This window comes from Fringilla coelebs (assembly GCF_963513975.1).
Source record: "Fringilla coelebs genome assembly, chromosome: 16".
Taxonomy (NCBI): Eukaryota; Metazoa; Chordata; class Aves; order Passeriformes; family Fringillidae; genus Fringilla; species Fringilla coelebs.
Genome location: NC_140042.1, coordinates 1107699 through 1132958, shown reverse-complemented (window position 1 = coordinate 1132958; position 25260 = coordinate 1107699). Strand labels below are relative to the sequence as shown.

General features: G+C 59.2%; 1 protein-coding gene across 1 annotated transcript; it reads left to right on the top strand.

Annotated features, from left to right (window-relative positions):
* Positions 1 to 1611: 1611 nt before the first annotated feature.
* RAB26 (RAB26, member RAS oncogene family) lies at positions 1612 to 25030 on the top strand (the record flags this gene model as incomplete). The annotated part of the gene is made up of 9 exons (XM_084216212.1): positions 1612 to 1827; positions 4250 to 4360; positions 21954 to 21995; positions 22417 to 22483; positions 22948 to 23000; positions 23692 to 23757; positions 23910 to 23966; positions 24212 to 24288; positions 24745 to 25030. The coding sequence occupies 9 exons, from the start codon at positions 1612 to 1614 to the stop codon at positions 24845 to 24847; spliced, it is 792 nt and encodes a 263-aa protein (XP_084072338.1). The 3' UTR covers positions 24848 to 25030.
* Between the last annotated feature and the right edge of the window lie 230 nt (positions 25031 to 25260).

The window sequence follows — 25260 nt, the reverse complement described above, 5'->3', positions numbered from 1 at the left end:
CCCCCTTCCTCCCGGCGGGTACCGCCAGGAAAAGCCGCGCCACGGCCGTGGCTCAGGGGCTGGTGAAAAACCTGCAGCCCGCAGATGATTCCAGCGTTGCACTTTGTTCCGAGGCCTCAGCCTCTATTGACTGCAGCTGTCCTGGAAAATCAGATTATAGTGCAAAACCGTGGCATGCAGTCTGCTCTGCCGAGGCAGCTCTTCCATCTCCCGGCTGGATCTCTGGGATCCAGGGGAGTGGGATGATGAGCCTCCACCGTGACGGCTTTTCCTTCGGCCTCAGCTGTGTCGGAGGAGCTGCAGACCCAGAGCTCCTCAGCATTCATTCCCTGGAGCCTGTGACGGCCGTGCCCGTGCCCAGGACTCGGAGTGGCAGCAGGGAGATGTCACCCAGGAACCGTGCACAGGAGCTCCTAACCTGGCCCATCTCCCTTGTCCATGGTTAAATCCATCAGAACACGGCTGCCTGCTCCTCCTCCCCCCCACCACGGGGTACTTCAGGGTTTAATCAAAGATTTAAATGCTCCCAAAGGGAAAATCTCATCCATGCCCACAGTGAGAATGACCCCTCAGCCTCACCACCACTGTCACCCAAGCTCCGGTGCTGGCCCCAGGCTCTCTGGGATGCCGATCCCTGCCCTGTCACTGTCACTCCCTGTGCCAGCGCTGTCACTTACTCCATCTTCACCATGGGCCTGCCTGGCTTCTCCTGACAGTGATTTACTCCTCGCTCCTGCTCCGCTGTGCCTGTCCAGGCCTCCATTCCCAGCCAGGCTGTGCCCGTGCTGACGGCCTTTATTCCAGACGAGAGACCGCCAGTGCCTCAGACGGCATTCGGGAGCGGAGAGAGAAGCCAGTTGCTGAGACGCACTGGGGGAACCCGGGCTCCCGGTCCCGCGGCCCAGGCTCCGTCCCCCCGTGGCTTGGACCCGGTTCCACCCTTACACCCCCGAGGGATGCCGCCGGCGGCTGAGGGTCTGTGACCGCCTGAGCGGCCCTCCCACACCGCGCAGGCAAACCCGAGAGGGATGGACGTGGCTGCGGGACGGAGCCCAAACCGGGCTGGGGGACGGAGCCCAACCCGGCCTGTGGAGCTGCACCCCCGCCCCGCCGCGCACCCCGCCCGCGGGCTGGCGTGCGCGGCGTTGTGCACCCCACGCTGCTCCCCGGGGTGCGGATGCCAGCCCCCATTCGCGGTTCCCTTCGCTCCTGCAGACCCACCCGAGGCGGCTCCCGGTGCCCCCACGGTAACGCGCCTCGCTGCCGGGGCGTGCAGGGGCGGCGCGGGGAGCGGGCACCGCGGGGAGCGCTGCCCCCGTCCTCGCCTCCCTTCACGCGGGCACAGACCCCCAGCAGCCCGTTCTCGCCGTGCCCGCTCCCCGGTGCCCCCCGGTGCCCCCCGGTGCCCCCCGCTCCTCCCGGTGCCCCCCGGTGCCCCCCGGTGCCGGCGCTGCGGGGCGCGGGGGCGGGGCCAGCGGCCAGACCACGCCCCTCCCTCCATCCAGGCCGTCCCATTGGCGGAGCGGCGGCGCGGGGCGGGGCCGGGCGGGGCGGCGGCGGCGGCTCCCGCGCCCCCCCAGCGCCCGGCGCGGCCGCGGCGCCGGCCCCGGGATGTCGCGCAAGAAGGCGGCTCGCAGCAAGGGCGGCGGTGCCGCGCCCTCCGCCGCGCTGCCTCCCGCCGCGCAGGGCACCGGCCGCGCCGCCGCCGCCCCCCGGGGCAGCTCCGCCGCCGCCGCCGCACCCGAGCTGCCCCGCAACGGCGGCGCGGCGGCGGCCGGGCGACCCTCGCTGAGCAGCAGCGGGGAGTTCTACGACCTCGCCTTCAAGGTGCGGGACCGGAGAGGGCAGCGGGGAGGGCTGCGCGAGTGCGGGGTCAGGCGGGTGCGGGGCCGGGGGTAGCGTCGCCGAAGTTCCCGGGGGCCAGGACCGGGCGGGCATCTCTGCATCCCTTCATCCCTTCATCTCTTCATCCCTGCATCCCTTCATCCCTGCATCCCTGCTTGCCTGGATCCCTTCATCCCTGCTTGCCTGGATCCCTGCTTCCCTCTCTCCCAGCCCCAGCATCCCGCCCCTCCGCAGCCGCCCGGTCGGGGTCTCGCTCGGCGGGGGCTGCGCCCGCAGAGCCGCCGGCAGCGGGGCTGGGGCTGCGGGACTTGTGCAAGTGACGGCCAAAGGCTGCTCCGAGGAGTTGCTGGAAGCCCCCGAATCCTGTGAACCTACAGGAAAGTGGGGCTGTGAGCAGGGGGATGGCACCCCTCGAGGGGCACCGAATGTGCTCCGGCTGCTGCTGGCATGTCCCTGGCGAGCGAGTCACAGCGCAAATGTATCTGCTTCCTCCCCACTTCATCCTGCGACCTGATGCGAGCCCAGCTCGGAGCTCATTTGATGATTTTGAGGCTCACACAGCTATTTTGGGGCTCATTTTAGCGATTTAGTGGGGCACGACTTGGTGAAACCTCTGTGTGTTTGTGGCACGGATCTCAGTGCCGAGCCCGGGACATTGAGCCTGGAGAGGATGGCTTTGCTGGGGCAGGTCCCACCTGGTGTGTGGTGGGGAGAGCTTGGTGCCTGTGGCAGTCGGAGCGGCCGTCGTGGTGTTCAGGTTTGGGGTGTAGAGGTTTGGGGTGTGGGGTAGGAGGTGTGGAGCTTTGGGGCTTGGGGTTGGAGAGGGACGTTCCAGAAATGTGCTTGGCTGCTTTGATAGGTGGTTGGTCCTGATACAGCTGCATTAATGGTTCAACAGCTTCCCTAAAATGGAGCCACCTCTGTGTTTGCACTGGTCCTTGGCTCCTGGAGCTCACCTCTGCCTGCCCATGCTAGGGCTTTCCCTAGGGATGGTCCCCATGGCACGAGGGTGAGCCAAATGTGTCTCAGATAAGCCCAAACACACCGGGTAGAGAAAGCATCTGCTAATGGTCTGGCTGGTTTTGACCCAGTGGCAGGCAGAAATTGCTTTGTATCCAGCAAAAGCCTGGTTTATCAAACTTTCTCCTTTCCTTCCCCTCTCCTGAGGCTCCCGAGCTGTGCCTGATGCAGTGGCCAAGTCCTGGGCACAGGGCTGGCTCCTGGCCCTGGGAGCTCTCCCTGCCTGGGTGAGGCTTTGCTGGTGCTGAGTGGGGAGAAGCTGCTGTTGAGGGTCACCTATTCCAAAAAGATGTCTGGAAAATTTTTTAAAAATCAGTATTTTGTACTAAAATGACTTTTTCCCCCTTCCCTTGGCTTCAGACTGGTACTCCTGTGGGCTCTGGCTGCCCTCACCCCCCTGTGCCAGGGCTCGGTGCCTGGTGCTCCTGTGGGACACCAGCGTGGGGCTCTGCTGGGGCTGTGGGGCACCGTGGGCAGATCCTGCCCTCCCTGGCAGTGCCAAAATGAGCTGCACCTGCAGCTGGGGCTGCTGCTGCCTCTCAGGGCTGGGCTGCAGGGGGTGGTGGTGGCATTTGCCACTTCTGGCAGCTCCTGGGAGGGTTCGGTGTGACCCAGGGCAGTCCCTGCCATAAAGCCATTTAAATCCTGTCACGGGTTAATGGCTCGTGGAAGGCTGATGGCTGAGAGAAGGAGCCTGGCACGGCAGGTGTGCGAGGAGCTGGCACAGCCCCACTCCCTGTCCCGGATTTCTCGGTGTCATCCCGCCAAGGGGAGCGGGGTCAGTGCCCTGGGGGGCAGCAGGGCTGCTGGTGTGGGCAGAGGTTTGGGGGAGCTGCCTCTGAGAGCCTCAGCTCTGCCGTGGTTGCTTTGTGGCAAGGAGCTGCCTGCCCTGTCTGCGCCCAGGGTGGGGAAACTGAGGCAGGTGGCACCAGGAGCTGCTCCCTTGGCATCCATGGGGGACTTGGGAGAGTGGCCAGGGCGTGTGTGGGTGCCACTGAAGGTGAGGGCAGAGTGCAGCCCTGGAGCTGGCACTCGTGGCTGGAGACCCCCACGAGCAGTGTCACCCTCCTGGAAAGCCCCAGCCGTGGTGGGCTGTTCTGTGGGGACAGCAGGGCAGCTCACCTCACTCTTGGTTTTTACAAAGGCCCTGTTAAGTGCCTGTCAGGGGAAGGTGTCTCCACTTTGGTGACATGGTGCAGGCTCTGAATAATCCCACTGTGGGTCTTGCCCCCCTCCCCTGGCTCCGAGGACATCACTCTTGGATGTGCTTCTTCCCCCCAGGCACCTGCTGCCCGCTGCTGATGGGGCAGGGCGATGGCTGCGCTGGGGCTGCCTCCCCAGACTGGAGCCTCACAGCCCTGCCTGCCTCCCTCCCTCCCTGCAGGTGATGCTGGTGGGGGACTCGGGGGTTGGCAAGACCTGCCTGCTGGTGCGCTTCAAGGACGGCGCCTTCCTGGCCGGCAGCTTCATCTCCACGGTGGGAATCGACTTCAGGGTGAGTGCCTGGGCCAAGGCCCCTCTGGGCTCTGGCAGGGGGGTGATGGGTTTTGCAGAGGGGTAACTAAACATTGCTCCAGGGGCTTGAACCCCTGCAGCTGTGTCAGCTCCAGCCGGGGCGCTCGGCGTGTGACAGCAGCAGCAGCAGCAGCATCTTTGTTATGGCTGTGCACAGGGATGGGGCAGCCTGTCCTCTGCTGAGGATCCTGGGGATAATTCCTCTAACAACTGAGGCCTGACATCTGCCCAGGAGAATATTTCCCTGAGGTAGTTCCAGTGGTTTTTAAGAGTTGTGCGTTTTTTTTCTTGGAACAGCAAAACCAAAACTGATAGAAACCAGAATGCCCTGGAAGACTCTCCTGAGCACAGCTCTGGGGTGCTGCTGTGGGGCTGTGATGTGCCAGAGGATCTCTGAAGTCTCTGCTTGGCTGGGAGCAATGGGAGCATCCTGATGCCAGGAGAGTCATGGGGGCAGTGGCTGGAGCTGTGCAGCTCCAGCGAGGACAGTGTGGGAATTGCTCCACACAGGTGGGCTGGGGGAAGAAAGGGGATCACATCACACCCTGCAATGCCCCAGTGTGCCCAGGGCATCCTGTGCCAGGCAGGAATGTCTGAGTATGGACCCAGGCCTTGTAACCCTCCCTTGGCCGTGTTTCCCCGTCAGTCCTGTGCTGGGGGGGCTGCCTGGGGTCTCTGTGGTTCCCTCAGGCCCTGTCCAAGGGGATCCCCACCCGTGGGGTGGCACAGCAGAGCCACAGGAATGGTGACATTACAGAGGTGGCACCAAAGAGCCTTTCCAGCAGCTGTGCAGGGCACGAGGCAGTTTTGGCACCAAAGAGCAGCCAGCAGCACGCCTGGCTTGCCAGGATCTGCTGCTCCCTGTCCCTCACCAGTCCCCCAACCATCTGCTGCCTCCAAAGTGTGAGCTTGTCTCCTCCCGGGGTGTCTGGGCAGTGCTGCTGTCCCTGGCTGGGCTGTCTCTCTGCGATGGATTTGGCTCCATTTGGGGGCTCTGGTGGGTGCTGTGAAGAGCTGCTGGTGATGCCACACACCAGTGTTGTGCCTTCCCAACTGCCTTTTCCCAGCAGGATCTTGGAGCCTGACTTTTCTTGGAGGATTTCTGGGAGATGAGTGTCTCTTGTAACGTGCTGCTTGGCTGGGGTGTGGGTAACAACCCTCTGGGAAGGGTGAAGGGCAGCTCAGAAAGCCCTGAGCAAGGAAAGGATTGTCCATGCCTAGCGAGGCTGGGGGCTCCTGCAGGTGAGATGGGGAAATTGGGGTCTGTAATTGTATACAAAGGTAATTACACGGTGTTCAGGTGTTCTTCAAATAAAAGCATTTTATTACTGATTGGAGTGATTGATACAGAGGGCAGCCGTAAAACCCTGTGACTTATTGATTAGAGTGCTGAAATGGCTGTTACTGAGAAGCAATCAAATTAGAGTTAATTTACTTCTCTAATAGAGCTGCTAGAGCTCCATGTCTCTGAAATGGGCAGATTATACAGTGGGGGAGATCATGTGTATGCCCTAAAACTCATTATTATCATCCTTGTAAGGCATTCATAATTTTGGGGGGATATGGAAATAGTTTTTTGATGTGCCTCTGCATTCCCACCAGGATAATCCTGTTTGGTAATTGTCCCTCTCGCCGTGGGCGCCGTGATGCAGATGAAGCTCTGGGGTGGCAACACTGGAGGCTTCTGCTGGTTTTAATTTGTGTCTTTTTAATCAGGGAACTGACACATCGCAGCTCCTTCTCGCTGCAGCCCCGGAGTTTGGCAGGGGGTTTGCTGGTGTCCCTGGGGCTCTCTGTGTCCTCCTGGCCCGCTGTGGAGGGTGCTGAGCGAGCGCAGGGGGGTTGTTCTGGGGCTTTGGCAGGGTTTGTGGTGCTCTCTGAGCCTGGCTGGCACCGGGGGCTGCAGGGAGCTCCCCAAGGCCAGCGCAGGTGGCAGCTGCGCTCCCGTGCACGCCCGGCCTTGCTCGGGACCCGCCGGCTCCTGGGGCCGTCCTGGCTCAGACACCCCGGGCACGGAGCTGCCCAGCTCCACTCGCTGTCCTGGGCACCATCCCCACTCTTCCCGATGCCATCTGCTCCCTGCCATGCCATAGCCCCCAGGCCAGCCCGGCTCCCTCCTCTCCCAGGGGCTCCAGGATCATTGCTCGTGTTCCAGCCTGGCAAACCCTCAGATCACCCAAAGCTAATGGCTTACACAGGCCAGAGCGAATGTAAATGAATAGAAATCCATTTCAAATTAATCTGGCATTACTATTCCTAATGGCCCCTGAGGTTTGTTCCCTCCTGCTGTTTAATGTGAGGGAGAACCTCCCGCGACGTGTTTGTTTATTATCATCTCTTAAACAAAGAAGGATGTTGATCTGAATATGTTTGGAAAACAAACCACTGATGCTGGGGAAATAAAGATGATTGTAATATTAAAAAAGGCATCAAAATGGCACCTGTTGGCTCCCAGCTTTGGAGGTGCTGGGTCCTCAGCGCTCCATCCCGGGAAAATGTGCTTTGCTGGGCGAGCATCTTGAGCTCCTGGGGATGATTCCAGCCTTCCCAGTTCAGCTGGGACAGGGCCAGGCGTCCCCAGCCTGAGGGTTTGGCTGGCTGGGGGTGCAGTGGTGGGTGGGTGCCATGGGGGCAGAGCCCTGGGCCAGGGGTCCTGCTCCTGGCAGAGCTTTGGCTGAGCAGGAATCTCTGTCTGAGCAGAAATCTCTGTCTGAGCTCCTGAGCTGTCCCCCCAGGCTGGGGGACAAACTCCCCTCTGCCTTCAGCGTCTGGATCACAGGTGTCACCTTCAGGGTGTCACTGCTAGATAGTGAGGGCATTAATTACTGCCCTCCATGAGCTGTGCCACGGCACCAGGGGAATCCTGGCACCAGGGGAATCCTGGCAGGTGCCTCTGCCTGGGGCTCTCTCCCCACAGATCCCACTGGTGAGGGCAGAGCAGCTCTGGGCAGGCTGAGGGTGCTTTCCTGGCTTCACACTGTGGGGTTCCAGGGAGAAGGGGCTCCTGGAAAAGAGCAGGTTTGGTGCTCAGGGCTGTGAGTCCCGATTTTCTCAGTGCCACGGCAGGAGCTGCCTCTTCTTGTGATTTTGGAAACGCTTCAGGAACCTCGACAGAAACTCAAGCTGTGCAGCCAGGGGGACTTGTGTCCTGTCGCGACAGCTGAGCGATGGGAACCTCGCCAAAGTGAGGAGCCAAAGGGCCACGTGGACCCCCTGTGTCCCTGTCCCCAGTGACACCTGGCCTCTGTGGGGCTGCCCAGCCCCGTCCTCACAGCCCTGAGCTCTGCAGGGCTGGGCAAGGGAAGATTTCTGTACTAATTGGACCTGAAAGGAGAAGAACATAAAAGAAAAAAATTAAGGACGAGGCTTTTTTCCCTGGGAAGAGGTGCTAATGAGCTTCTTTGCATTAGCAGGGGTGATGGTTCCTGTGTTAATCAGGGGATGAAACCGCAGGGAAGCTTTTTGGTGGAGTTCAGAGCAGGGTGGCTTCTCTCGGTGCTGTCGCAGGTGTGCGGAGGTGTCGCTGCTCTGCTGCTGCCCCGAGGACAGGGAGCGAAGCAGCATCCTCCCGGCACCGGGCTCGGGAGGAGCCAGCCCGGGGCTCGGCACGGCTCCAGGCTGCCAGGGCAGGCAGTGGCGCTGGGGACCTTTCCTTTGAAGGCTCAGCTTTGATGTGCTCAGGTTCGCAGGGCTGGGGGGCTCAGCTGCTCCCCAGCCCCCTCGGGAGGCTCCGTGCTCTGCCCCAGCCCTGGCTGTGCCGTGGTTAATGTGGGACGGGCTGTAAATAAAACCTGTGCCCGGTGGCCCTGAGCTCTAAGGACTGCTGATTACACTCAGCCCTGCGCAGCTCAGGGCTGGAATCAGCAGTCTGTAACGTGGTTGTTTTTTTTACGTGGGAGGTTCGTGGCACCTCTGGTTGTTTTTTGTTGTGTTTGTGTGCGCCCCTTCCACGGGCTGCCCCCTGCTCCTGCAGCGAGCTGAGCTTTGCAGGAGGATGGGAAGCTTTGCTCCAGCCCTACAGGGTGAGCAGAGAAGCAGTGACCACGGTTTGGGCTCACCCAGGCTGGTCCTGGGGGTGCATGTGCTGGGAGAGGGCTGTGGGCGCCCTGAGCATCTGCTGGTCCCCAGTGGGACCCACATCCCTGCCCCTGGGGCTGTGCTCTGCTCCCCACAGGTGCCACCTCCCTGCCCACCTCCCTGCCCACCTCCCTGCCCACCTCCCTGCCCACCTCCCTGCCCTCCTCCCTGCCCACCTCCCTGCCCTCCTCCCTGCCCACCTCCCTGCCCACCTCCCTGCTCTCCCAGCCTTTGCCTGGTGCCTCCCTTTGAAGGGCTGGAGCAACCTGGAGCCTCCTGAAAGCCAGGGCTGGCTTTTATCTCAGCAGTTGGCACAGAGCATTAGCAGGGCTCATTTTCTGATGGATCAATCTGGAAAAAGTGGGAGGGGAGCTGCTTAGGCCAGAAGAAAGAAAAGGAAATAAATTAATTTCAGTGTCTTTCTGTGCGAAATTAGCCCTGGATGTTAGAGGGAAGGAACTGGGCAGAGTGTTTAGTGTCTCCTTTGCTGTGGGGTCAGGATGGGGTTTGCTGCAGGGGGTGGGTTTAGGTTGGTCTCCAGGGCCACAGCTCTGGAGGGAAGTGGCCTTTTCCTGCGAGAAACATCTTGGTGCTGCCAAGTTGCTTGGACCAAATTCCCCTTCGTGGGGCCATGCCAGTGGCAGCAGAGGTGCAACCAGGATGGGGAAGGTGGGGCAGGAGCAGGCAGGGGATGCCTGTGCTCCCACCTTGAGTATGCCCAAGGCAAATGCTTGGAACTGGATGACCTTTAAGGTCCCTTCCAACCCAAACCATTCCCTGTTTCTGTGTGTTTCCAGCAGCTCTTTGTCTGAAAATCAGTTTGCTCTGCAGCTCCCATTGCTGGATGAATTTTAATAGCAGCCAGTAGCTGATTTCATATTTTTGCATTTCTCACTGCATGGAGAGCTGGGCTCAATTTGCCCAGAGCAGATTTCCATCCCTGCAAGTGTTCAAGGACAAGTTTGATGGGGTTTGGAGCAGCCTGCTCTGGTGGCAGGTGTCCCTGCCCTCGGCAGGGGTTGGACCTGGATGCTCTTTGAGGTCCCTTCCAACCAAACCATTCCAGGAGTCTCCGATGGTTCCTGCCATGCTCTGCCTGGTTCCAGGGTACGGACACGGTCCTGGGGAGCAGCTGTGCCCACACCCAGCACGGGGAGGCAGATCCTGGCACTTTTGCCCAGGGAGAGCAGCGCTGTCCAGCTGGCACGGTGCCCCTTGTGCCCCTGTGTGGCTCTGAGGGTGCTGCTGGTGCCGTTCCCCGCAGCCAGGACGGGCTGTCGGGGCAGGCAATACCCATTTTCCCTGGGAAGCCGAGCCCTGCTCTTCTGGCAGGGCTGCTGCTGCCTGGCAGAGGGGCACGCAGAGCTCTGCAGTCGGTGCCTGTCATTTGCATGCAGGGGCTCAGTTGCCAAGAGATGCTGCTGGTGCCCGTGGTGGCTCCCGGGGTTTATCCATCCTCCTGTGCCTCTTGCTCCTGGAAAATAAAACCCCAGCTCTGCAGCACAGCAGGAAGATGCAAAGCCCCGTGTGCAGGCGGTGATCCCAGCGGACAAGGGACTCCGTTCCTGCCTTGGGCAAGGCACAGAAAGGAGGTGAATGTCTTCAAAGCAAAGAAGTGCTTGAGCAGCTGGAGTGGCAGGCAGCCCCGGAGCCTGCTTAAGGAAACTCTTAACCAGCTTAATCCTCTTTGCAGGATGGTGGGAAGGTGCATCCTCCACCTCCTTGGTGTCAGAAATACCACCCAGAATAGTTTGGATGTGGAATTTTTTATCCATTCTGGCTGCCATGACAGCTCTGGGGACGTGGGGCTTGCAAGATGCTTCTGGAACGGCACCAGTGTCTCCAGGCTCCTGCAGCCCTGCTGGTGCTTGGTGGTTTTGTGGTGCCTGTTGATAGCTGCTGTCCCCGTGGGTCTGTCCTGGCCCGGGCTGCTTGGAATAATGGATTTCATTAGCTCAGGGGGAGAACAGAGGGCCTGGGCTGCTCAGGAGTGCAAGGAAAACACAAACCTGGGAGCTGCTGGTGCAAGGAGGGAGCTTGTAAAGGTGCTCAGAGTAACCTGCCTCTGTGTCCTCCTGCTTAGAGCTGCGTGGGAGCCCAAAACCCCTGTGGAGGATGGAAGCCACGGGGATCTCAGCTGGGAAGTGCAGTTCCCAGCCCTGCCCAGCGTGTCGGGGCTGTGGGTCAGAGCCCTGCTCCAGCCCAGCAGGGTCCCTGTGCAGGAACTCAGGCTGGGGAGGGCTGTGGGCACACGGCTGTGCTGTGCTGGCTCCTGGCTGGCTGCTGCCAGGTGGGAAATTGGCTCTGCAGAGGCCAGTGTGGGCACTGGAGCATCCAGGGCCGTGGATCCGAGCCGGGCTGGATCCGCTCCCGGTGCCGGGGCTTGGGAGGGAGCGTGTTATCCTCAGTAAAACATTTAAATGGGGCCAGAGTGAGCCTAAATGGTTTCAATATTTAATGGAATACATTTGGCTTAATTTCACTTTCATCTTTTATTTGTGATAAAATATTGAACTCAGCTGTGCAGAACTGGGTTGTTCTTTGAAAGCAGAGGGAAGGCGCCCAGGGAGGGGGGGATGGGTGGGGTTTGGGTGTCTCTGACCCCCCCTCTGCCCCTGGGGTGGGCATTTGGGGCATCCCTGCCCTGTGGCTCTGCCTTGCTCAGCTCCTCTGCTCCCCTGAACCCTTGCTGCCTCTCTGCTGAGCTGCTGCCTCGTTTTGTTAATTAATTATTGCTCCCAGCAGGCTTTGGGTTATTCCCCGGGTGGATGTTGATATCTCTGTGGGGAAGGTGAGGTGCCAGGTCTGGGTTTGGCACTGCTGCAGTGGCAGGAGCTGACCCTGGCTGAGCTCACCAGCTGCTCTCTGTGTGTTGTTCTTCCCTGAAAAACACCTTTCCCTTTTCGCCTTTTCCCTGAGACCTGAGCCACAGGGTCACTACCATCCATGGGCTCTGCTGGACCCTGGGGTGGTGGCATTGAGCATCACCATGGCCAAAGCCAGGGCAGCAATCAGACATGCCAAAGCCTGGAACAGTGAGCACCAGCAGGTCACCCTCCTTGGGGAAAAACTGGGAAAAAATGGGAAAAAAATGGGGAAAAAGGGGGAAGAACCAGCCCAATTCAGGCAGGTCAGAGCTGTCTTTGGGATGGAGGGAGCTGCAGTGCGGTGTGTCCCTGTCCTTGGATGGTGATGGGGCACACTCAGTTCCTATGGCAATGGGGGATTGAGGGCTTTACCTGCAGAGCCTTTGGAAGCAAAATGTTTTGTTATTGTCAACAGGGGCAGAGCTGGGCACTGCCCGTGCAGCTCCTGGCTCCATCCCGGGGTGCTGGGGCTGCCCTGGCTCAGGGTCTCAGAGGAGCTCACAGAGCTGTGTTTGTCTGCCAGGGACATGGAGCATTTTTAATCGTGGCTCAGCACCGAGTCATTGCCCCGAGGCACTGGTGAATCTCTCGGAAGCAGCAGCAAATAATTCATCTTTATGCCTCCGCTGGGAAAAAGTGTTTCTCCCTGGCCGCAGGTAACGAGCTGGGAGCTCGTGGTGCTTCAGCTTTAAAGGGTGATGTCCATTGCCCTGGGCTGTGGCTGTCCCAGGGTGAGGAGGAGTTTAATGGGTGCTTTGGGGGTCTCAGTGATCTTCTGAGCCTGAGGAAGGTGTTGGTGTGGCAGGGCTGAGTCAGTTCTACCCGCAGGAGGTCAGCAGGCAGGAAGGATCATCTTCCAGGGGCCACACAACCATCAGCACGTCTCTGAGGATGCGACTGGACCTGGTGTGAACGCCTGGACAGGTTCTGTTCCATTTTGTGTGGGGTTTTTCCATCTGATTTATGGAAGGAGAGGAGCGCTGGGAGCCGTGCCCGGCTGCTCGGGTCAGATGCCACCGAGCCCCAGCACCCACGGAGCCCCGGCACCCACGGAGCCCTGGCACCCACCTGGCCAGCCCCTGTGCCATCTGCCTGTGTCTCGGGACGTTTTCCCCCCGCCTGCCAAGGCTCGATGTTCGCAGGCTCGGTGACACACTGGGGAAATGGAGGCTTTGGCTTTTCCAGCTTTGCCTGCGCAGCATCACCACGGCAACGATGCCGGCAGGCTGTGTGCCATCAGCGCCGTTCCTGGGGAAGAGCCCCGCGTGTGCGGTGAGTGCGGGGCCGGGGGCGAGCTGCGGGTCCTGCCCCACGAGTGCCAGGGCTGCTGCTCTTCCTCGCCAGGACCGAGCCCGGACCGGCCCCAGTGCCGGGCACATCCCCCCGGAGAGCTGGCTGTGGGTCCTGTGTTCCCAATCCCCGTTCATGATCTTTTTCCCCCCAAAAACCAAGTGCAGGAGGCTGCTGAAGGCAGCTCCAGCCTGTCTGGGGAGTGTAGACGCTGCTGCTGAGGACTTTGCCCTGTGTTGGATGCTGAATTTGGTGGAAATTGCCGGATTTTCTTCTCGTGCCACTCACCAGCAGCCAGTGCCACCGGCGCCTCCGTGCCTTGCTGCTTCCCTGGAGCTGATGATTAAGAAAAATACAGCTGCATGTGTGGATGAATAATGCAGCCCAGCCTCACTGCTGGGGGTCACAACAGACCCTGTCCAGGGACCTCCCTTGCAGGGGAACAGTCCCAGGGTGAGCATCCATCCACCCTGCCAGGGCAGTCCAGAGCCATTCTTGGGGAGCCCTTCCTGCAGCTCAGGGTGAGTGCAGAGCCCTTCCTGCAGCTCAGGGTGAGTGCAGAGCCCTTCCTGCAGCTCAGGGTGAGTGCAGAGCCCTTCCTGCAGCTCAGGCTCAGTCCAGAGCCCTTCCTGCAGCTCAGGCTCAGTCCAGAGCCCTTCCTGCAGCTCAGGGTGAGTGCAGAGCCCTTCCTGCAGCTCAGGGTGAGTCCAGAGCCCTTCCTGCAGCTCAGGCTCAGTCCAGAGCCCTTCCTGCAGCTCAGGCTCAGTCCAGAGCCCTTCCTGCAGCTCAGGCTCAGTCCAGAGCCCTTCCTGCAGCTCAGGGTGAGTCCAGAGCCCTTCCTGCAGCTCAGGGTGAGTCCAGAGCCCTTCCTGCAGCTCAGGCTCAGTCCAGAGCCCTTCCTGCAGCTCAGGCTCAGTCCAGAGCCCTTCCTGCAGCTCAGGCTCAGTCCAGAGCCCTTCCTGCAGCTCAGGGTGAGTCCAGAACCCTTTCTGCAGCTCAGGCTCAGTCCAGAGCCTTTCTTGGGAGCTCAGGGAGCCTTTCCTGCAGCTTGGGCAGCCCCATGGCCAGGCTCTCATCAGTTCATCTTTGTTCCCTGGAGTTGAGCGCACTGGGCTCTGGGAGCTGTGGGGAAGCAGCTGAGCTGTGACCCCTGGGCTGTGTGCCACCCTGTTTTCCTCAGGGGAAGATGGGGGATCGTTGCTGGGGGATTGTTGCTGCTCCTGGTGCCAGTTTTTAGAGCTGAGCCTGGGTTTGGCAGCCTCCCCAGGCCCAGCCCAGGCTGCTGGGACGTGAGCCCCCCATGCCCTGCTCCCTGCACCTGCCCATGGCAGCAGCGTGGCAGCGGTGCCCTCCCTGCCCAGAGCACTGTTCAGTCAGCTGGACTTGGAGAGGGGGTCCTGCCCTGGGGGGCTGCTCCCCAGACCCCTTTGCACTGGGGTGACACGTCCAGGTGGCCTCTGGCAAGGCTGGGGCTCAGCGAGTGGCTCTGGGCTCAGCCTGGCTTCCCCCAGGCCATTCATGAGCTGCACTTATCAATGTGCATGAATTAATGGCAGAAGTGCTCCCAAAATAACTTTGTTCCCAAGCAAGCGTTAATGCCTGGCAGATGTGATGTGTTTTTCCCTCCTGAATAGCACACGTGAGGTCAGAGTGTTCCTGACAGCCGGGGGGAGCAGCAGGGCTGGTTCTCCAGGGATCAGCCCCACAGCCCAGTGCAGAGCTGCAAATCCTCTCCTGAGGACCTGGCTGCTCCAGCTGGAGCTCTTGGCTGAGGCTGGGCATCCCAAACGTGCAACAACAAAAACAAAAAATCAGTGTGATTGTGTGCGGGTTTTGGTTCAGTTTTGTTTGTGAAAGGGTTGGCAGTGTCTTGGAGCAGCTTCCCAGGAGCGTGGTCTGCACTGCTGCCCACACCTCCAGCACCCACAGGGAAGGATCTGGGGGGCTTTGCCTCCCTGGGGTGATTTCCCAGCACAGTCCTGGCTTGCAGCTCTGCTCCAGAGCCCCATACAGATGGAGCAAATGTGGAGTTGGATTGGCCAAACTGGGGTGGTTTTGGTGTGGAAGGGATGTGCTGAGTGTGCTGCAGTTCCTCAGCACCTCTACATCTCCCAGGGCTTTCAGTGATGCCCAAACCTGGGGAAGAGCCTGCTCCAGTAGAGCAGAAAATGGGAGAGCTGGGACTGCTGCCAGGGGGAAGGAAAAGCTTTGCAAAGATCAAAGCTTTGAGTGCACGGTGCCTGCTCCTGTGCTGTGGCTTCTGCCTCGTGCCACCTGTGGGGCACCTGAGTGGCCACCCTGGCACTGGCACAGGAGTGATGGGCAGGGCTCTGCCTGCTCAGCCCCATGTCCCCAGCTCTGTCCCCTGTCCCCAGCTCAGCCCTCTGTGTCCCCAGCTCAGCTCTGTGTCCCCAGCTCTGTTCCTGTGTCCCCAGCTCTGTCCCCTGTCCCCAGCTCAGCCCTGCTGCCTCTGCACCGTGCAGGGGGGGCTGTGGTACCTGAGCACTGGGTCCTGATGGGTGCCCGTCCTGGAGGCTGACTGCGCTCCCACAGCCATCAGAAAATCCATCAGAGCTCTTCAGTCACTCTTTTCCTTGAATCCTTCGAAGAACCTGGGCTCAGGTTTGCTGCTCAGCAGTTTTTGGGAGCTGTCTGCCTCGGCTGTGGGTGAAGGATGGGAGTGTTTGGGATAAAAAGCTGCAGATTCCTTTGTCAGGTCTTTGGGGATTTCATTTTCCTCAGGGATGAGAAGTGCTCTTTAATAATGCTGTTTGCAGTGCTGTCTGCAGACGCTGCTGTGTTGCTGCTGGCTGCTGACAGAATGTTTGCTGCTGGATGTTCAGCCCTGATTTTTCTTTAATTGGATTGTAGAGTCTTCTCAGAAACTTCAGGCAAGTTTTCAGCCCAGGGCTGGCTGCAGCCACCGAGGCAAATCCTGGAATCGTTTAGGTTGGAAAAGACCTTTAAGGTCAGACAAGTGCTGCTAGGCTTTATTTCTCCCCAGATAAACGACTCCCTGCCTGACAGGACCTGAGGAGCCATTTTTCATCTCTGTGGCACTGACAGGGCCGTGTTTGCTCCAGATGAGAAATGATAGAGCAATAAATGCTCCGTGGAGATCCCTGTTCAGCTTTGCAGCGTGCCACGGCCTCGATCAGGAAAATGAAGACAAATATGCCGAGTGCCACGTTACTTATTCCCAGTGTTGGCACAGATCTGTGTGAGCCATCTCTGTCCCCTTTGTTTCCAAGGCTTCCTGGTTTGGAAGTAAGCACAGATATTTTTAAAAATATCCCTTCTTTTATAAAGTATGGGAAAAAGAGATGGAAGGGGTGAGTAATGCAGGCCAGGATTGGGGGGGGAGCTGTGCAGACCATCCCGGGGTGGGGAGGATCCCATCCCGTGTGTTGGAGCTGCAGGGATGGGCTCTGGTCTCCAGGAGGGTTGTAGCAAATGCCACCCTGAGGAATTTTGGGGGTGGGTTCCTCTGGCTGCCTGTGGGATTGGGCTCAGGCTCACTCCCACTCTCGAAGCCTCGCACGCCCCATCTCCGTCCTGTGGGATGAGCCTGAGCAGCCCCGTTGGGCTTCAGAGCACCACGTCTCACCTGCCTGAGCCTCCCTCAAGGATCCTTCCCCTGGATCATCCCAGGACTTTGCTGCTCCCGGGGAGCAGCCAGGCTGGGAGGGAGCACAGCCCCCACCGGGACTGCGACTGCTGCGGGCGATGGCGAGAAGCAGAGCAGGGCTGAATTTAAAATGTGTGATCCTAAGCAGATCCTCTTACCTCTAATCTGTCCCTAAGACAGGATTCTCTTGCCAGAAAACCCTTTTATTTGCAGACTGATGTGACTGGAGGATGATAAGTCAGTAAATCTTCAGTGTATCTGCTCGAACAAGGGTCTGGGCTCTTATCTGGGCAGGGCTGGCAGCCAGGGAGATGTTAATTGGGATTTAATGTAGGGAACAGGCTCTGGACAAAGCTGGCGCTGCTGACATCCCTCGCTGGCTGCTGTGGGGAAGGGGCTGTGCCCAGCTGGACACCAGGCCTGGGGGGCATTTCTGCAGGGCCAGGCTTGTGGCTCCTCCGGGCTGGATGTGGCAGAGGGGACAGGACGGGGTGATCCCTGCGAGGGGCTGTGGGGTGGCTCTGGCGGCAGGGCAGGCTGGAGGGGCTGTGTGCTGAGAGGGGCCGTGGTGCTGCTCTGCATTTCCCAGGTGCTGAGCAGGAGCTGAGCAGCCAGAGCACGCCGGGGGCTCTGGAAGGATCTTGGCACGGGCACCGCAGCGGCTGCAGGCAGGAGCGTGCGAGGCCTGGCGAGGAAAACATCCCAAGGCAGAAGTTTCTATTTTTAGCTGCACAGTGCAAATGCACAGAGCTGCTGAGGAATTCATCACCTGCCCCGGGAGATGCACGGTTGGGATTTTTCTCTGCAGGGAAGATCTATGGCAGAGGGAATTGTGCTGGGGTGCTCTGGCCACTGATGAGTGTCCCTGGTGGTGGCACAGCTGAGGAGGAGGAAGAGGATCATTGAATGAGATCCCCAGTGCCTGGAACACCCTCCAGCCCCACGCAGCCCGGCTGGAGCAGGACCCCGTCCAGCCCTGCCTGCAGGCACATCCCTGCCCTGCTCTCCCCATCCCCGCAGGCTTTCAGCCGGTTCCAGCACAGCGTCGGGCTGTGCCCTCCCCTCTCCTGCAGGGACTGTGCTCCTGGCAGGGTTTTCCCAGGCTGGAGTGGAGGGCTGGCCGTGTTCTCCATGGCTGGGCTGTGCTGGGTCGGGCACTGCTTGGATTTAGAGGCACCAGGGTTTTGGAGCTCTGAGGGGGCAGAGTGGGGCTGCTCCTGGGTGCTGGGATGTCCCTGAGCCAGGGGCTGTGCCCAGAGAGGTGCTGAGCCACCAGGAGCAGCGCCCTGCCTGCACAAGGCTGGGAAAACCAGGGTTTTGTCAGGGTTTTAATGAGCAAATTTAATGCAGTGTCCTGCTGTTTTGGGCAGATTTCCATATCGATCCTTGATCTATTTTTGCAGCCGCCGTTGGAGGTGGTTATTTGTGTGTCTGCTATATCACAACTCATCCCATTTCCTCCTGGCACAGGAGTGTTTGTGCTCGCAGGGGCTCCCTGGGCTTTGCCAGGTGGGAATTTGGCTCCTGCTCTGGCCGTGGTGTGGGGCTGGGGTGCTGCAGCATCCCTGCAGCCAGCCCTCCGCTGCGGGTGTCTCCTGCCTTGCTGCAATAAAGGATAACCCAGTCTGTCCCTCGCTCCCGGCTGGCCTGGCCCGGTGACACCACAGCCTAATGACATTTCTGGGTGGCTGCACTGTCGGTCCCACAGCTCATTACTGGCACTAATTAACTCTGTGCTGCCCCAGCGCCTGCGCCCGCTTTCGTCTATAGTCACTAATGCCATTTATCCCCGTTTTGACAGGAATTTGCCCCCCCTCAGCTGCAGGAGATGCCTCCAAGGCCCAGTAGTGACGTTTGAGGGGCTTCTTTTCCATGGTAAAAGTGGAGCCCCCGTGCAGGGGGTGCTCGGGTGGGCACTCCTGGGCAGCACCGCTGCAGCCAGCACCAGGCACAGGCTCCAGGGAGCCAGGGTGGGGGTCCCCTGGCTGGAGCCTGAGTGGTGCCACTGAGCAGCTTCCCATTTGTCCAGTTAATTGCGAAACAAATTGATCCATGTATCCAATTTAACTTTAAAGGCTTTAATTAATGAGTTCATGCATGTAAGAGCTGGGAGAGGCCGGGCTGTCAATGATGCTGATCTGGGGGCTGCAGCTTCAGTGCCATGGGCTCAGGCACCTGGGGACCTGCCACTTGCTCCTGGTGGGATTTGTGGGCACTGTGGGGACCCTGTGATCCGGGCTGTGGCATTTGCCCATCCTATGGGCATTATGGGGACCCTGTGATCCAGGCTGTGGCATCTGCCCATCCTGTGGGCATTATGGGGACCCTGTGATCCGGGCTGTGGCATCTGCCCATCCTATGGGCATTATGGGGACCCTGTGATCCGGGCTGTGGCATTTGCCCATCCTGCAGCTGCTCTGGGGGCAGGGTGGGCTGGCAGTGCTGGCTCTGTGTGGGAGCACCGTCTGTGCACGTCTCAGCAGTGGCGTGGTTTCGCCCCATCGCCTTCCCCTCCCTCCCTTCTGCTGCTCTGGGCACCCGTGGCTGTGGGATGGTGCCAGGGCTGCAGCCAGCGGGGCCTCGGTGTGTGATAATGTTGCTCTTAATTGAGGACCATCTGCACTTGGTAATTTAATTTTTCCTGCATCTGCCAGGTTCCAACTTCGTTTATCTGATGTCCTGACGATTATTTAACTTGGGAGCATCGTGTTTGTCCGCCCTGGGCACTGCAGGCATTCCACTGCGGCCCCTGCTAGATGAGATTTCAACAACCTTTGCACTGCCCCAGGAAAAAGGACACAAAAACTGAAATGGGGACAGGTGACAGCAGAGCTGAGGCGCAGGGATGGTTTTGCTGCCCGAATTGTGGCAGGAGGCTGCTGGGAGCGTTACCTCTGCTCTAACAAACAGTGGGATGAGCAAGGAGCCCTGAGCAGCACAGCCCCTCCCTCACCAGCAGGGCTGGCAGCACATTTCACATCTCAGTGCCTTGACACACCACATCTTTTGTCTTTGGATGCTTATTAGGAGCTCAGCCCCCAGCTGTGCCTTGGAAGGGCTGACAGGAGGGAATTGAGGCATCTCCTTAAAAAAAAAAGAAAAAAAGATTGGAAGCTGGAAAGTCACTTAGCTGTGGTGTGGGGGGGACTTGGGCATCTGGCTCATCTGAACATCTGGGACACTTCCAGGGATGGGGCAGCCACAGCTGCTCTAGGCAAACTTCTTTGGGATGCAGGCAGGGATGCCTGCCTGAGTGATGCTCTGGCTCTCTCTGGCTGTGTCTCCTGCCTGCAGTAGCACTTCTACAGCTTCTCACCCTGGAACCCTGCTCTCTCCCACACCCAATCCTCAGAAAATCAATTTTTCCCCCCAGGCTGGTCCAGCAGCACCTGGATCCCTGTGCAGACTTTAATTAGGTCTAAGCATTTACCTCCCTAAAATATAGGTCAGTCGTAATTAGTGTGACTCCTGTTGCTGCTGGCTCCGTGGTAATTAACTCCTGAAGTGGAGGTCAGTGCATGTGGGGCACCTTTGGAGCTTCAGCCTTTTTGGCTGCTCACCAGATGCTCCAAGGTGGCTTTGGCCTGGATGATCCATGCTCAGGGCTGGGGCCACGGTCTCTGTCCCTGCCACCCACGGTGTTCTGTCAGCCTTGGAGCACAGCCACACTGGGGACATGGCCACATCCCTGGGCACAGCCACACACTCTGCTCTGAGCTGGAGGTGCCCAGAGTGTGGCCACGGGACAGGGCACCTGTCTGGTGCTGGTGTTAACGTGGCACTCACTGTGTCCCTGTCCCTTGTCACCATCCATTGCAACCCCTCGTGCCAAGAGCTGGGGCCGATGGTGAAACACAGAGCCTTTGCCTTCCTCTGCAGTCCCTGGCATGATCCCTGGCATGATCCCTGGCAGGTGCCATTGGCAGGGGGCTGCCAGCAGCTGGGAATGGTGTTTGGAATGGCACTGTGCTGGTGCAGAGCCTGCGGGATGAGCCCCAGGGGTGTCCTGGAGAGCAAGGTGAGCTTGGAGAGTGGATCTGCTGCAGAGCATAAACCTGCCCTGTCTCACCTGTGGCTCAGGTTAGGACAGGGCTGTTCCCCAGCCTCTGGGATGAGGTGAAGGTGCAGCTCAGCACCGTTTGCTGTGGCTGTGGCTCTGCCCTGGGGATGCTCTGTCCCTGCTCACTTGGGAGCCCTGGGCAGAGGCACCAAGGTCCGGGCAGCACTTTGTGGCAGTGGGAACGCTGGGTTTTAGTCACTTCAAGCCTTCAGGAGCCCTGGTGTCACATCCTGGCAGAGGCTCAGCTCCACGTGTGGGGAGCCCTAAACCCGCGGCCGGCTCCCCGAGCCCCAGCTTTTCCCGGAGTACTTGCCTGCTCCCCCACCCCAGTCCCTGGTGCCTATTTTTGCAGCTCCCGGGCTGTGAATCACTTCTCTCCCCCGTCTCAGTCGCTGCCTTTGAAGGTATTTATAACCCTCGGCCGTCTCCCTGTGCCTGCCTGAGCAGACGGAGGATTCGGCGCTCCGGCTCCCTCCTGCCCTCTCCTCCTCTCCAGATCCTTGTGGAGATGTGCAGGAGATGAGATGCTCCCTCTGCCCTCCTTAAAACTATCAATGAAGAGCCTCACCAGCACCTGAAGGGGTGTGGGATGTGCAGGGATAGATCTTGGCATGGGTCCCTGGGGGTTTGGTGGCACTGGAGTGGCTGGTGGCGTGTCCAGTGCCAGGGTGTGTCTGAGCCAGCAGAGCCCAGCTGGGGTCATGGCAGCCTTGGCCATCCCATGCCATGGGACATAGGAGATGGGAGCACCCCAAACCAGCTCCAGAGCAATTGGAGGGAGTGGGATTTAAATGATCACCAGAGCAGCCACCAGCTGCCTCGTCCCACTGGTGTGCTGTTCCCTGGCCGTGTTTCCAGCACGTCCCACTGATTACTGTGCTAATTTCTATGGATCTGGCAAGCAAATTAATCTCTTCTCTGCTCCTTCCCCTGGGACCCCTGGGCTGTAGGCTTGCATTCCTTTAATGTTTGGAGAGGCTGGTGCAGATTGCTGGGATGGTGGTTGCTCTGGGACACGGTCAGGATCCATCTCCTGCCCTCCCTATCTGGCACAGCTACTCTCAGGGGCACTGAGGGGCTCCCACACAGCTCCCAGCTCTGCCAGGGCATCCTTCCACACAAAATATCCTGTTGGCTTTGGGGAAAACCCATTGTAGAGGGACACTTCCCCCTCTCCTCCTCGGTTCCACCTTTCCTAAAACCAAGCAAAACAGCGGGGGGAAATCTACTAAGAGAGAAACCAGGAGAAGAGCAGGTCCAAGAGGCAGGAGCAGGAATTATTTTTTATTTGCTGGCTGCATATGAAGTGCTTGTCTCTGTCTTTTGAAGGCTATTAAGCTGGGATGCTGGTGCTCGTTAATTGGCCACAGGTCTCCAGCCTGAGCTGGGTGTGGCATTGCCAGGGTTTAGGTACCCAAAGAGATGCAACTTTTGCTGATACAGGGAGAGATCCTCTGGCTGGGCCATGGTGAAAATGGCTCTGTAGGTGCTGGGAACCAATGGATGGGAGTTTAAGAAGCAGGAGAGGGGATCAGCCCTGGGATTCCCCCAGGGTTTGGGGAAAACACTGACTGGGATGGGGGCTGGCTGTGTCTCCCTTGGCATCGTGCAGCTGCACTCACCCCTCACCACCTTTTCCATTCTCTTTCAGAACAAGGTGCTGACGGTGGATGGGGTGAAGGTGAAGCTGCAGGTATGTCCCCATGTCCCTGTGTGCCCCTGCAGCCAGAGCTGCTCCAGCCCCCTTAGACCTGACAGTTGCTCCGAGCCCTTTGCCCACAGCTCGGTAACACAGATCCCCCAGGCAGCAGCGTGCACTCTGCAAACCTCCTGCTGCATTAAGGACTGATAAATCACATTAGCAGGTCCCCATGCATCCATCTGCTCCATGGATTTTCCAATTAATGGCCGTGTTGGGAGCCCTTGGCCACGTGGTGTTCCCACACCGAGGAGCAAGAAGGCGCTGCTTCCGTATTTATTGCTCTGGTCATTTTTCCTATTGATGTCCCTGGAGCAAAAGCTGGAGAAGCTTGCTAGGGTTGCACCATTCTGTTTGGGCTGGTTTGGGTGGGTTCTGCTCAGGTCTGACCCCTCTGCTCCTGTCTGCCTTCCAGATCTGGGACACGGCCGGGCAGGAGCGCTTCCGCAGCGTCACCCATGCCTACTATCGGGATGCTCACGGTAAGCACGGCCACCTCTGCTCTGGGGGGCACCTCCTGGTAAGCACGGCCACCTCTGCTCTGGGGGGCACCTCCTGGTAAGCACGGCCACCTCTGCTCTGGGGGGCACCTCCTGGTAAGCACAGCCACCTCTGCTCTGGGGGGCACCTCCTGGTAAGCACGGCCACCTCTGCTCTGGGGGGCACCTCCTGGTAAGCACGGCCACCTCTGCTCCTGGGGAGCCCCGAGCTGCCACTGCAGGCCAGGTGAGCCAGGAATCACTGGAGTGTTTTCCATGAGAAGCAGCTGCCGTGGATGGAGGAGGCTCTGCAAACACCAGCAGCAGTGTGAGGTGTTGCTGTGCCCGATTTCAGTGTGTTCTGTGTCTCACAGGAACCTCAGCTGTGACCAGCCACAGGGGCTGTGTGCTCTGAGCCGTGGGCTTGGTTTGGCACAGGCACTAACAGGCTGTCCCTCTCTCCACAGCCCTGCTCCTGCTCTATGATGTCACCAACAAAGCGTCCTTTGACAACATCCAGGTACAGCAGCAGCCCCAGGCCCTCCTGCTGTCCCCCATGTGTGACTGGGTTGTGGTTGTGGGTTCGTTCAGGAGCTGTGTGCTGCTGGTGGGAGCTGTGGTCACTTGCAGCAGGGCTCTGGTTACTGCTGAGCCCCTGCAAGGACAGGCAGGGAACAGGCAGAGAAGATGTTGCCTTTCACAGCACATAAAGGGTGATGGATTCACTGCTCCAGCGCTGGAGACAGCAGGGGCTGTCACACCACGGGTCAGGGATTACAGGGAATTAGAGCAGGTTTGATTGGATTAGGCTGGATTAGAGGGCAGGGAAGCCACCCCATGGCTCAGGGAGGCAGGTTCAGGTGCCTGCTGGGAGCAGTGTGCTCGGCACGGGGGCAGCACATGCGGGACACGGGCATGGGGCACATCCTGGGGGCAGAAGGCTGATGTTACCCTGGGAAATGGGGATCTGGTAGCAGCCAAAGTGGGGTGCTGGGCTTGCTTGGCAAAGTGGATCCCCCAGGGCTCGGGAGAACCCCAGGGTGCCCCCTTGTTGACAGGGATCATGGTGGAACACCCCTGGCATTGCTTGGGATGGCAGCATTGCCTACTGAGGGCATCCGTGGCAGGACTGGGGCAGCTCCCCGTCACCCCCATTGCCCTGCTCCTCCTGGAGCCATTGCCAGCCCCTCTCTTTGGCTGTGTCCCTCCAGGCTTGGCTGACAGAGATCCATGAATACGCACAGCAGGATGTGGTCCTCATGTTACTGGGAAACAAGGTGAGCCTGCCCCAAGGCTTGGCCAGAGCCTCCTGCTCCTCCCACGCTGGAGCCACGGGCAGGGGAACCTGGCTGGGCATGAGGGGACAGGGAGGTACCTGCTGGTGACCTTCCAAATCAACACAAATTGCTCTTTGCCATTCCTCTTGCAGGTGGATTCAGCCCAGGACAGAGTGGTGAAAAGGGAAGATGGAGAGAAGCTTGCCAAGGTAGGTGAGGTACCTGAGGATGTCCCTGAGGATGTGCACAGGAAATGGTCACCTGGAGACCAGTCTGACTCAAAATACACCTGGGAACACTTGACTTTTTTCCCTTGTCATGCTCTCCCCTTTCTCCTCATCTGTTCTTCCTATAAGTTTCTACTAATACCTCTTTTGTCCTCAAAAATGACTCCCTGAGAGCCCTGGGAACACCCTTGGTGGCGCTCCTGACAGGGCTGTGTCTCGTCCCACAGGAGTATGGAGTGCCCTTCATGGAGACCAGCGCCAAGAGCGGCCTCAACGTGGAATTAGCGTTCACAGCCATCGCCAAGTAAGTGAGCAGAGCAGTGGCCTTGTCCTCCAAAGGAGCTTTAGCAGTGTGCAAACCATGCTGAGATTGACTGAGCTGGGCAAGGCAGCTTGGAATCTTGGGATGGTTTGGGTTGGAAGGGACCTTAAATCCCATTCAGTTCTGTCCCCTGCCATGGCAGGGACACCTTCCACCATACCAGATTGCTCCGAGCCCTGTCAAGTCTAGCTTTGGACACTTCCAGGGATCCAGGGACAGCCGCAGCTTCTCTGGGCAGCCTGTGCCAGGGCCTCACTATCCTCACAGGGAAGAATTCCTTCCCAATATCCCATCTATCTCCGCCCTGTCAGGGAAAAGCCATTCCCTGTGTCCTGTCACTCCACGCCCTTGTCCAAACTCACTCTCTGGCTCCTTCAGACAAAATCCTCTCCCGGCCAGAAGCAGCGGTGTAAGAGTAGCCTCTCTCCCCTTTCCCAGGGAGCTGAAGCACAGGTCCATGAAGCTGCCCAACGAGCCCAAATTCAAGCTCCACGACTACGTGAAGAAGGAAGTGCGAGGCTCGGGCTGCTGCAGGTCCTAACGTGCGCTTGTACAGAGACTCAGGCCCGTGGGCAGTGTGTGCATGTCTGTCTGTCGTGTCTGTGTCTGCCCCCAAGGCCAGCTGAGAGCAGGGCACAGGAGCAGCAGGAAAAGCTCTCTCGGATTCTGCAGCCCCGTCGCATCCATCGGCCCCAGCTCCCCTCGCCAGCGTTCCTGCCCTGCTCGCAGGTGGGAGGAGGGTGTTTGGGAAGGGGCTGGGCTCTCCTTCTGTGCCTGCTCTGTGAGGCTGCTGTAACCTTTGTGAGAGCCAGGGTGTGATGCAGGGGAACCAACACCTTCTCCCCACCTAGGAGAAAAAAAGTCCTGATTTTTTTCTGGGTAGGAGAACGTCCTGAATTTCCTTTTTATTCCCTGTGTACCTGGAATTCAGCTGAGAGCCCTGGCCCGGGGCGT